Raw genomic sequence first — 12,920 nt, 5'->3', positions numbered from 1 at the left:
CAATAAAATAACTCAAAGAACTGAAGAAAACACTTATTTAATAGTTCGTTATGAACCAGCTTTCAGTTTCTTAGGCCATCGTTAGATAACTTCAAGTTATCTGACAATGGGCTAACAAGCTGAAAGCCAGTTCATAACAAACTATTAAATGAGTATTGTTGTGGAACATTAATACTGTGAATTGAAGTTATTAATTTGTCTATGTTTCTCCAAGAACTGACAGACTATTCCATCAACACTAATTTTTAAAAAAAATCTGTATACTTTATTCCTTATTTATGCTACAAAACAACCTACAAGTGTAACATGTAATGATAGTTAAATGTAGGCAAGAAAGAAGAAACTAATGTTTTATAGACAAACTGCCGACAGCTTAATCATATTGTAATAGAGTGCGCTTTGTTGATCCTTGTCATCATGTAAGGAGGTAGGTGACAGAGGGAGTAGTCATGAAATATCTACACTTCATCTGTCTGCCCACTTAGCTGAGTGGTAAAGTGCTTGCCTACCATACCACAGGCCCGGGTTTGATTCCTGGCTGGGTTGGAGATCTTCTCCACCCATGGACTGTGTGTTGTGTTGTCATCATCATCATCTCATCATCACCAATGAGCAAGTTGCCCAATGTGGTATCACCTGAAATAAGACTTGCACCCAGTGGCCAACTACCCTGGATGGGGCCTCCTGGCCAACATTGCCACACTATCATTTTTGTGATTAAACTAGATGACAGTCATATTGAAAACCCAGCTCCAGTATCAGAGTATATTAATGAATTCTTCGTAAATGTAGCAAAGGTGGATGTCAACATGGGAGTGGATAAAGTAAATCCCCCTGGGATCTGAGTGAAGTAAATCCCTCTGGATTTCAGCAAGAAGCCATATATTTTACAGATTTAAAAAGATTTCTATAAAGGATGGGGGAAATATTATGCTACCACTAAGAAGCAGAAGCTCTGCAGGGTAGCAGTACATCACATAACTGAATCTCCACTAAGTTAAATAATCAACCAATATTTGGATCAGGGATGCTTTTGCGATGTGTTGAAGTATGCTTAAGTTCATGAATGGCCTGAAGGAAGACTTGGGAAATAGTCATCCTATTTTTATACTTCCATTTCTGTCAAAAGTGCTGAGGAAAGTAGTTGCAAACCAGATTCAAAATTTCATTATAAACATTTTAATATTATTCCAGTCTGGACTTTCCATTGCTTCCTTATTAAATCGGTGCACTGAATCAAATGATTTAATTTATTTTGTGAGACTAATAATCCGTGATTCACTTTTTCATAATTCTTGTACTAAGTACAATAAGACATGGGGCAAGTAAATTTATAAATGATGTGATGGCTGTGTTTTTTTAATGATGTTATGTGTACATATTTTACAGTTAAATAATAGTTTATAAGTGTTGTACATAACAACCTACATCTTTGAAATTATTATACACATGAAGGCACCAGTCCTACAAAATTCATCAAATTGACATTTTTCAATTAGCAGGAAACTTTGTCATGCAATTGTTTTGCCTGAATAGACAAAGAGCACAACAGAAACATTTCATCAAGAATTTTCCCATGATATCAAGCATTTAAATCCCACCTCTACTCCCCAATATGCATTACGAATAATTATTCACAATATGGTAACCACACAAAACAGAGTGGCACAGGAAACAAGATAATTTTAAGATGGAGATGATTATAACTCGGCAATGATAGCAGAAGTGGAGAAAAGGCATCAATCTTGCATAGCAGTAATTTACAATTTAGTGACTATGAAGCACTGGAGTTTTGCAGTATGTATGTTTACCACACATAATGACAGACTGACTGTAATGGAACAATTTCAGAGCACCTATTGTAACAGATCTCCAAACCAGCCGGGAATCAAACCTGAGCCTGTGGCATGGTAGACAAGCACTATACCACACAGCAAAGTGGGCAGACAGATTAATTGTAGATATTTCATGACTACTTTCTTGTCACCTATCTCCTTACATGATGACACTTGATGTCTTATATAGGTGCTGCCGACCTCAGCGCCGTATTCCGCCTGTTTACATATCACTGTATTTGAATGCGCAAGCCTAAGCCAGTTTCTTTGGTGCTTGAGTGTAAAATCTTTGAATGTGCTGTGAAGCCCATTATCTTTTAATAGTTACACGAATAAACAGAACTTGAATTAATAGGCTCAAAATAATTCTGCTCAAAGCCACCAGTAACCATTACACAGTGCCAAAGTTACGATATGGCTTGCAGTATCCTGTCACAATATGATGGGCCTTTATGTTTTTGAGTGTGAATGAAGCACCACTGTTGCTGTGACATCTGAACATTTTATTCTGAACATTATACCAACATGCTTGAGACATTTTTTTGGCTCATAGGCTTCAAACATTCCAAAATCTTGGCATTTAGCATATTTAGCCATTTTTGCAGATGGCAAGACAGAGCATGACAGCAATGAATAATGTATTTTAGGATCACGTCGTTTCAAGGAATGCTAACACTGCTAGGTTAACCTGGACTCTGGGCTTTTGGCTTTTTCATATCAGACTATGCCAAATATTTTTGCTCAACTCAAGTCACGAGTGACAGAATTAATTGTCAGCACCCCTAGTAACACATTCTGCTTCTGTAGAAATAGTGTACTGAAAACCTATAGTAAGATTGGATGGCATTCGACTGATGTAATTTTTTAAAGAGACGCTAAATGTAATTTCTAGTCTTACAGAGCATATTTTTGATCCCAAATAAAGCTTTGTCATTTTTCTTAATTTTTTTCTAGTGACTTAAACTTTTTCTGTTTCCCCGTACCATCATTATTAAAATGTTAAGATTAAATTACATTACCTTTTCTGAAAAAGGTGTCCATCATTTTCATCATACATATCTTGCTCCCAAAATGTTTCATTCTCCATGAAAAGGGATTCTTCTTGTATCTTCTCAAAATTCACGTTTGAATCATTAAAACTGGCAGAAATATTGGTGCTGGAAGAAAAAGCGTATGTGATGACAAATCTAAAGACAATGACTTTTCATTTCTTTATTGAGACATTTTTGGGTACTACTGAAATGTTGAGGACTGTTATTGTGAACAATGTAGAAACACTTGGGTTGTATGCAATTTGTAGGCAATTTGAATTTCAGCACACTATCATGACACCTTTGCAAATGTTTTGTACTTGCAATGTAGGCTCTGTTGCCATGGAATACTGATGGAACAAGTGTTTCTACAGTCATAATGACAGTGTTGAAAACCAATGAACACCAACACTATACTATAGTTTACCTGTCTAACTGCCTGTAGATTCCAGTCTGTCAATGAGTCCAAAGGACACTTTGCACATTGGCACTCAAATATCTACATTGTCATTAATGGAGGCGTAACATATCTCATATCTTAGAGGCGGGCCAGAGCACTGGTCTCAACCCATGTAGAGTCTGCAGAGACATGGACAGAGGTCAATGTTCTAGCCCACCTCTGCAATACAAGATATGCTACACCCTGTTAAAGATTATGTAGATCCTGTGCCTAGTGTGTAAGGAGGCCCCTGTGAATGTGGTAGCATCCACTTAGGCCAAACTATTCACACTGTTGCTGAGTGGTGTTCTCATCACACACTACACACTAAACAAAGCAAACTTGAGAATTCAGCTGTGGATGAACATTGCCTAAAGAATGGACACAAAATACAATATGAAAAGATGAGAGTCTTGACTCATGCAGTACGATACTGGGATTCCATTATAACAGTAGTGAATGAAATTAGAATAAATTCCAACACTTACATCAGAGACCAGAGGTACATAATTAGTAGGGCATGAGGGTGAACTTTGGGAAGCAAAGATGGATGCCTGATGCTTGTAGGGAGGTGGGAGTGCTAGCACTTCATGCCACCTGAACCCAACACCTCTCAGTCATGCAGCACGCCAGAGCTGCATTGAGCTACCCAACTCACTTTCCTATACATGCACCATTCCAGCCCTCTCTGGAAGGTTCCAAATACTGCTATAATGTCTCTATAAATGAAACACTGTTTCAGCTCTGGAAGTATGGGTGAATACAGCTGCCAAACGATAAAGTTTTTTATTCGAAGGGACTGAGACGATTTTATTTGAGAATGTTATTATGAAAGATTCTGAGACTGACTTTCAGTTAGTTAGTTTCATCTTCCATGGATGATTTGTACGATAAATCTTAATGATATGGAATGAGTAACTTTACATTCACATTGCAAATTGATTTGTAAATGTGGCTACATGCAGAAAATTTAGAAGTTTTTTTACATTATTATTATTACTATTAAATATGTATTTGTGAGTTTGAATTCCTACCCACCATCTTTTACGTGTTACAATAACAGAAATTCTTCTATGGAATAAAAGGAGTTGTCAAAGATAAACTTTTTCAGTTGTTTTGAAATTTTACTTTGCTGTCTGTCAGACATTTTATCTCTTGGTAAGTGAGAAAAATTTTAATTGTAGTCTTGTGCACCACTTAAAGCACTAAAGACAACACTAATGTGGAGTAATGAACATCTTTTTTCTTTTGATATTGTAATTATGTAAATCATTGCTCCTTTGAACTGCAGTGGATTGTTTACAACATATTTCACAAGGATCACTGTGAGGCAGTAATCACAATGCCCAACTCCTTAAACAGATGTCCACAACATGATTGGGGGTAAGCACCAAATATTATTCATACAGTATGTTTTTAAGCAATGAAGATTTCTTTCTTAAAGACGAGTTAGTCCAGAACATTATTCAACTGACATTATTGAATGAAGATATGTCAACTTACTGATTCTCTCTCACCAAGATTTACAATCGTTGTAACTGAAACTGTGGCTGAACTAAGTTGTTTTATGAGTTCTAAAATGTGTTTTTCTGGTTTAAGTTCTGTTCAATATGGACACCAAAGTTTTTTGAAGTTTCTGACCAATTAATTATTTCCTTGCCATGTGTTACATTTATTGTCGATTCAATACCTCCAGATGTGCAGAACTGAATATGCTGTATCTCTTTAAAATTGAGAGTGAGGCCATTCACAGGAAACCTGCCAATGACACTGTTACAAACATTGTTTACCACTTCTTCTGTTGCTGTATGCATGCTTGGATTGATTACAATACTAGTGTCATATGCAAAAAGAACTAATTCTGATTGTTGTATGTTAGATAGAACATTGTTTATACATGTGAGGAACAATGGTAGACCTGAGATTGAGCCTTTGGGAACTCCATATGTGACTTCTTCACAATTGAAACAATCTCCATTGATTAATGACACTACCCATTGGTCAAACTTCAGCTTTTCTACAAGGATATTGTGGTTCACACAGTCGAATGGCTTACCTAGGTCACAGAAAATACCACCTACTGCCATTCTGTTATTTATGCTTGTAAAATATGGTGAGTTAACATGTAAATGGCATTCTCAGTAAAGGAACTCTTCTGGAATCCACAATGTGAGTTACTGATGGTATTGTTGTTGCTCAGCTGTAATACTATTCTAGAATACATGAACTTCTAAAAAATTTTGGAAAATGATATTAGTAGCAATACAGGCCAGTAGTTATTGACATCACTCCAATACCTTTTCTTATAGAGAGATTTAATAATGGCTTATTTCAATCTCTCTGGGAAAATGCCATGAGTAAGTGATGCTTTTACATATTTCATGTAAGACAGGGCTTAGTATGTGGAAACAAATCTTTAGTGCTCTGTTGGAAACACCATCAAATTCATATGACCTGTTATTTTGATGGAATATACAATTTTCCTAATTTCAGAGGGAGAAGTTGGTGATACATACATATGACTGAATTTTATGAGAGTTGCTTTTTCAACATACTGCTGTGCATTTCTTCTCAGAGTGTTTGCCCCTATATTTTTTGCTATATTAAGAAATGATTATTAAATGCATTTGCTGCCTGTGAGTCATCATTTATAGCTCTTACATTGAAGTTTTACTGACTCTTGTTTCACCACATTCCATATAGCCTTAAGTCTGATGCCAGAATTATTCATTTATGATATAATATGCATGTTCCTTGATTTTTTAAAATAAATTTCCTAAGTAACTGTGAGTAGTTTTTGTAGTGTGCAACTGCACAGGATCTTTACTCATTCTTGACAACAGATACAATTCCTTTTTCATTCCACATGATACATTAATCCCTATAGTGATTCATGGTATTTACATGGCCAGTCAATGTTGTTTCTGATTTGCCTATGCAGAAAGTTGTTTTCAAATAATGATATGAACTTATCATGGAATAGATTAAATTTGATTCAGCATTTGGTTTGTTATAGATTTGATCCCAAGTCATCTCTTGTAAAATATTCTTGAAAACATTTGTTCAGGAGTCATTAATTATTCTAACTCTCATACACTGAGGAGCATCTGTACTGTAAGACACTATCTCATTTATCCTAACTTACTGTGTATCATGATCAGAGTGAGCATTTGCTGCAGGGTCTATAAACAATTAAAACTGAACTATTTTTGAGTATTAATTCACCAGCACATACTTCTAAGTGCAGATCACTGTAAACTCTACTTGTCTCAATGTTTTCAAACTTGTGTTCTAGCTTAATACATGGAACAATATCTCCTTTCTCCATATTAGTTCTACATGAGTAAGATGCTAGAATGTAATCTTTTATGTTTAGCATCTCTAACCCTGTGGTTATGTGGTGCTCAGACAGGCAAAGAGTATCTATCTTTTGAGAGCTTTCTAAATTTTCCAAACAGGCAAGAAGCTTTCTACCTTATACTCAGTACTTTAATGTTTTGATAAACTAAGCTAACGTTTCTTTTCTGTGCATTATTAAACATTTTGTGTGACTCTTATGGTGTGTTAAGAGTTGGAGACATGCAGTTTGAAAAAGTGAACACATTTAAGTATCTAGGCATGGACATCACTTCGAGAAATGAGATTGAATCCGAACTGAAGAAGAGATTACGGGCGGGAAATGCATACTACTTCTCACTGAATAGATTACTTTCATCATGTGTATTGTCTAGGAATTTAAAGATTAGAATATACAAAACTATTATTCTACCAGTTATGCTGTATGGGTGTGAGACTTGGTCTCTCACTGTGCAGAATGAAAACCCATTTCGAGTATTTGAAAACAAAATCTTGAGGAAAATTTTCAGATAAAAAAGGGATGACATTAGCGGAGAGTGACAAAAAATGTATAACGAAGAGGTTCACGAACTCTATTCAAGTCCTGACTTAATCAGTATTATTAAATCATGTAGGCTGCGATGGGTGGGTCACCTAACTCGAATGGATGAGGGCAGGGCAGTGCGCAGAGTACTGGTAGGGCACTTAGAGTGAAAACGCCCTGTGGGGAGACTGAGGTGTAGATGGAAGGACAATGTGAAGGCTGATTTGAGGAGCCTAGGTATTGAAGGTGAATAGAAGGAAACAACCCAAGACAGGGACAGATGGCGAAAATACGTTGCTGCGGTAATGGACTCTCGAGTCTGGTATGACCAGTGAGTGTGTGCGTGTGTGTGTGTGTGTGTGTGTGTGTGTTTTGTTTACTCTGGTAACAAGGCTAGTTGACACTGCTCAGTAATTCAAAACACTAAAATGAAAAGCACTTTAATATTGGAATGTAATGCAGATGCATCCAATTTCATTAAGTCAATGGTAATGTTAAGAAACAAATGTTGTAAAATGATTTGAATTTTATTCATTTTTAAAAAAAGTTTGTCTTTAGAATCACATGGGATATTTATAAGTCCTCACTGGAAATGAGTTACAATAAAAGTGACATACTCATACAAACAAAAATACAATTGTAATAATACTCACTCCTTCTTAATATTAAGAGGACTGCTGAAGAAATTTTTGCCATCAAATTTCACTGGTTTGACAGTGTCTGTAAAGAAAATCACAGGTAAGTTTACATTTGTTGTTATATCAGGGGATGTAATAAAATTTCCTCCACATTTAAAAATTATATAAATAAATCACTTTAAAACATCAAAGTAATTGAAGAAGCTTCACAATGCTTCCCAGTCACTATCAGAGAGCGGGCGGGGAATGGGAAGGGAGTAGAGATAGAGATAGAGAGAACATTCCAGGAAACAGTGAATGACACTCTTCTTATCTTATGAGATACTTGGATTGCAACAAAACTATCAATAACTGTTTTAAAAGAAATGTGTCAAAAGCCACTGGAAATACTGTTAGTAATCAGGAAGAAAATAACGTATTTGTTCTGATCACAAGATAAAATTCTGACAATCAGAACTGTGTTTTATAGCCAAGAAAAATAAAATGTACACCGAACAGTCAGATTGTATGATACATAGTTTGATTACAGAAATCTTTTTAGAATCAGGGGAAGGGTTCCACAATGACTGCCATTTCAAATCTACCCCACATGCAAATGAGGCAGAAATGAGACAGACCTGCAGAAAATGAAAGAGATGTTGACAACATCATAAATGACAGTAAACTCAAAGTAATATCACAAAACATCCAGTATATTCCCAACAAAATTGAAGAAATTGACGAATTTCTAAATAATACCACTCCTCATATTTATCTTGTGAATGAACTGAGGTGCAAAACTGAAAAAATGTATAGTATTATTAAGTAATTACAAAACTGCCAGTGTCTATTGTAGGAAACAACATACAGGTGTTGGTATTTATGTCAAAAATAATGTCCAGTACAAAAAAATTCATTGGGTTGATAAATTTTCAATGAGATGATTTTTGACATAGCTGCTGTACGAATAAAGTTCAGAATAGCAGTTTAATAATAGGTAGCTGTACAGATCTCCTACCGTATTTACTCGAATCTAAGCCGCACCTGAAAAATGAGACTCGAAATAAAGGAAAAAAAAATTTTCCCGAATCTAAGCCGCACCTGAAATTTGAGACTCGAAATTCAAGGAGAGAGAAAAGTTTTAGGCCGCACCTCCAAATCGAAAAAAAGTTGGTCCATTGTAATATGAGACACAATTTAGGTCGAATGAATGATGATACACCTACAGTAGTTTGGTTCGAGTCATAAGCTTAGCAGTTAAGCTTTACCAGGTAGCCCTTGATATGTGTCAGGCGCTACGTCCGTATTTATACGGGTACCCTTCCTTTTTCACGTGCTTCATCTGGTTTGAATCGATTGCTTATTTTGCTTTGATCTGATAAGTGCCGTTTTCTTTGTTGTAGGTGTTTATGTCACTCTAAGCTGAAAATGCATTACTGTACTGTGTCATGCATTGTTTGTCGCATTCTGTCTGATAGTGCGTGTTTACCGCCTGTCGCCGCTCACGGCATGGATTGCTTTTGTGCGCGCTAACGCCGCTTACTATTGAAACAAACAAAAAAAAAAAAAAAAAAAAAAAAAAAAAAAGGGAGAGAGAGAGAGAGAGAGAGAGAGAGAGAGAGAGAGAGAGAGAGAGAGAGAGGGAGAGAGAGAGAGAGAGGAATCGTCTCATTAGCGAAACAATGGCAAGAGACTGCTATTTGTTGTTACTTACACTGCTGCTTTCTTTGATAATGATCAACAAGAACCAAATAATAGACTGCGTATGATAGAACATGTTCTGAACGACAGTTAGGCGAAAATTTTTCTCCATTTGAAAATCTTTGCGGCTGCTTCTTTAGTACATCAAATTCTGCACAGAAATTACAGTCATCTTAGATTTAAAAATCTAGTCAGTTGCCGTGCTTCATTTCTGACTGTATCACTATGAGACATAAGAATAATATGAATATAAACATGACACGATATGTATATTCTTCTGCGTTTGCTGTTGTCTCACTCTAGTTTCGTAGTTTATTAGGCAGACAGGATTTAAATGAGATAGCAGCAAACACGAAAGAATACTTGGCAAAATGTTTATATTCGTATTATTCCTATGGTGAAGAGAATATTGTATGTGATTCACATTTCATCAGGTTCCTATTAGCAACCATCTCTTCTCACAGGTAGGAAAAAATTCAGAACGTAGAGTTGGCCATATTGACAAACATCCCGGTCTTGCCAGTCGGATTTTCGTAGTATATTGAAATTCTGCTACATTCGAAGGTGAACAATACGGAATTTGTATTTACTTCGTTGGATAATGTATGGAAATGTAGTGATTGAAACTCGGGGCAGAGAAAAAAAGCTCGTCCACCACCTTTTTTTTAATTTATTTACTGACGCAGAGGTTTTGGCGCCAGTATTTATCTTTGTGCCTACAAAGCATGCCTGTGTAGCGCTACATATATTCGACGGCAGAAGTTAGTTGTGGCGGCACCTACCAACATTTTACAGAACTTCCGCTTGCTTTGCACTCGATTCTAAGCCACAGGCGGTTTTTTGGATTACAAAAACCGGAAAAAAGTGCGGCTTAGATTCAAATAAATACGGTAATTCTTTTGTCATTTAGAGGAATTTATCGATAAGTTCTAAACTCATAAACAGGCTATAATACTTAGGGATGTGAACATTGACTCCTCAGATAATAACGTAAATTACCTTAGATATACTGGTATGTTGCAGTCCTACAATTACTTCCATGTGATTTCAACAACAAAAAGCCTGACATGTGTTTCTCCGGTATGTATGGACCATGTTATTACAACCTTAAGCAAGGAAGACTTTGTGATTAGAACTGCTGAGCACCACAATTCAGATCATAGTTATTGGTCCTAGAGGTTCATGTAGACAAAGAAATAGTATCTCATGGAGACATATTTACCTTTTATAGAAAAGGTGTCACACATTAAAGGAAACGCTTGCACACATAAACTGGCAGTTTCAAGAACCTTAAATTCCCTCTAACGTGATAGAATTAAGGGGAGGTTTACTATCTTTTGGTTCAAAAAATCGATTTTTTTTAATTACATTTTTGGATCCATAAGAGTGTTTAAGAATCCACCCCTGAAACAGTTTTCTTGAATACAGAACAGAAATGTTTGTCATTCACGGTAGAACAAAAAAATGCACCTGCCTGAAATCGGCCTTTTTAATGCACCAGTCTTTTTCTTTCGTAGGATGAGTTATTGTACTAGGGGAAAAACACTAAATTCAAATGAAAGTTTGAACACATGTGTTTGGAAGTTAGCCCCCAAGTATTTGCATTCTGGTGCGAAGACTGTGGAGATTGCGACTTTCCTGGCAGTGAGCAGCTTCAACGAAGGGTATTCAGCCATCCTGAAGACCATGACAACGATGAATGTCACCCTGGGACTCTATTCAATGCATTTCACCAAGCATTTGGACATCCACCGGATTCAAGCGGCCGAAAACCGCTTGTCACTGACCGTACGAGAGGCTCTGGAGCAGCGCAGGATGGCCCAGATCGAGCAGAACGACCACTATGAGGAAGAGGAAGGATTAGTTAATAGACCCAGAATAGCAGATTGAACGTAAGTTGCTTAATATTACATTCATATGTAGTTAAAACTTCAAATGCGTTTTTCTTGAAATGACTTTTTTTTTTTTATTGCGCGGTATGGTAACTTCAAATCTACTGAACGAATTGGCATCATTCTTTGTTTACAACGAAGCTAACTAAATTACCTAGGAGTTGTACCACTTTTATTCTGATCCATCAACTATAAATATTTTATTTGTCCGACGAAGTCGAAAAATCGATGAAAAAAAACCCTATTTTTTTTTCAAATGGCTGCCATTTTCTTTCCTATGGTCCAAATAACTTAAGCGAGGTACAACTCCTAAAGAATCTTATATATTTGGCTAATGTCAACTCAATTTTGATTTCAGACGAGCCGGATGACCTGTGACATATCGTGTGTGAAGGTCTGCATCGAAATTTTGTTTTGTTCCGATGGCACTTCCCCCTTTGCTCTTACATTTCCGGTCGAAAAAATTCCAGTTTGTAGAGGAAATATCAATAAACATTACAAAGCCTGTAGAAAAACCTACAGGGAAGCACTTAAGACATTAAAAGCATATATGTATGCAGAACAGATGAGCCAATCTAGTAATGTTAGGAAAACAGCAAGGAGTATATAAATAAGGAAAGTGGAGGGGGGGGGGGGGGGCAAAAATGCAATGTGCAATAACTTAATAATATGAGGCAATGAAAAATTGCTGAGTGACCAAATGGAAGTATGTGAGTCATTCAGAGACCAATTTAGTAAGAAGAATAGGGAGTATGTGATTGATCCACCACAGGTGCTAAATCTCAGTAATGGCATTCATTATTCCTGAGTGTGTTACATAACTGAAAATAATTTCCAACTTAAAAGCAAATACATCCAGTGGCTTGGATGACATCTCAGCCAAATTTCTGAAAAAAAAAAAAAAATGCAGTAATGAATTAATAAACCCACTACAACATTTAATAAACAGCTTGTTCAGTCAGGGGTCATTTGCTGACTCATTAAAAGTCACTGAAATAAGACCATTACATAAAAAGGGAATAGCTAGCAGTATACACAATTATAGGCCTACTTGAGGGTAACTTGTTAACTTGTTTCCTTGTTTCATCCATCAACGTCGCTTCCCGACAAGGCTGCACACCACCTCCAGCGTTTGGCTCTTTACTTGTCTCGTTTCAATTATGAGATTCGTTTCTGGCCGACGGCTCAACATGCGAATGCTGATGCACTGTCTTGCCTTCCCATGGGTCCTGATCTGGCATTTGATAGGGTCGAACTTTTGTGTTTACACCTGGATGTTGCCGAGCAGCGGGTTGTGGATGGATTCCCCATCACTGGTGACTGGCTGTCGGCTGCTATGGGTTCTGACCCTACCCTCTCCCAGGTTTTACGCTGTATTCAGAAGGGTTGGCCAGATCATCCATCCGCTAAGACTTCTGATCCGTTGCGGAACTACTACACTTTGAGTTACCGCCTCACGGCTAGGGATGGTGTTATCCTCCTTTCCACTGAAAATGCTTCGCAGCGTGTTGTGGTACATGCGTTT

At 36.8% G+C, this 12,920-nt stretch overlaps 1 protein-coding gene across 1 annotated transcript in view; it reads right to left on the bottom strand.

Moving 5' to 3' along the window:
* LOC126176521 (agrin-like) overlaps positions 1–12,920 on the bottom strand; it is a 366,518-nt gene that overhangs the window by 10,947 nt on the left and 342,651 nt on the right. Inside the window, exons 23-24 of the mRNA XM_049923677.1 lie at positions 7,839–7,905; positions 2,855–2,992 (exon numbers count right to left, since the gene is read on the bottom strand). Coding sequence (XP_049779634.1) covers positions 2,855–2,992; positions 7,839–7,905 — 205 coding nt within the window. The remainder of the gene's footprint in view (positions 1–2,854; positions 2,993–7,838; positions 7,906–12,920) is intronic.

The sequence above is a fragment of the Schistocerca cancellata genome, chromosome 3 (assembly GCF_023864275.1).
Source record: "Schistocerca cancellata isolate TAMUIC-IGC-003103 chromosome 3, iqSchCanc2.1, whole genome shotgun sequence".
Classification (NCBI taxonomy): Eukaryota; Metazoa; Arthropoda; class Insecta; order Orthoptera; family Acrididae; genus Schistocerca; species Schistocerca cancellata.
This window is presented reverse-complemented; position numbering and strand designations above follow the sequence as displayed.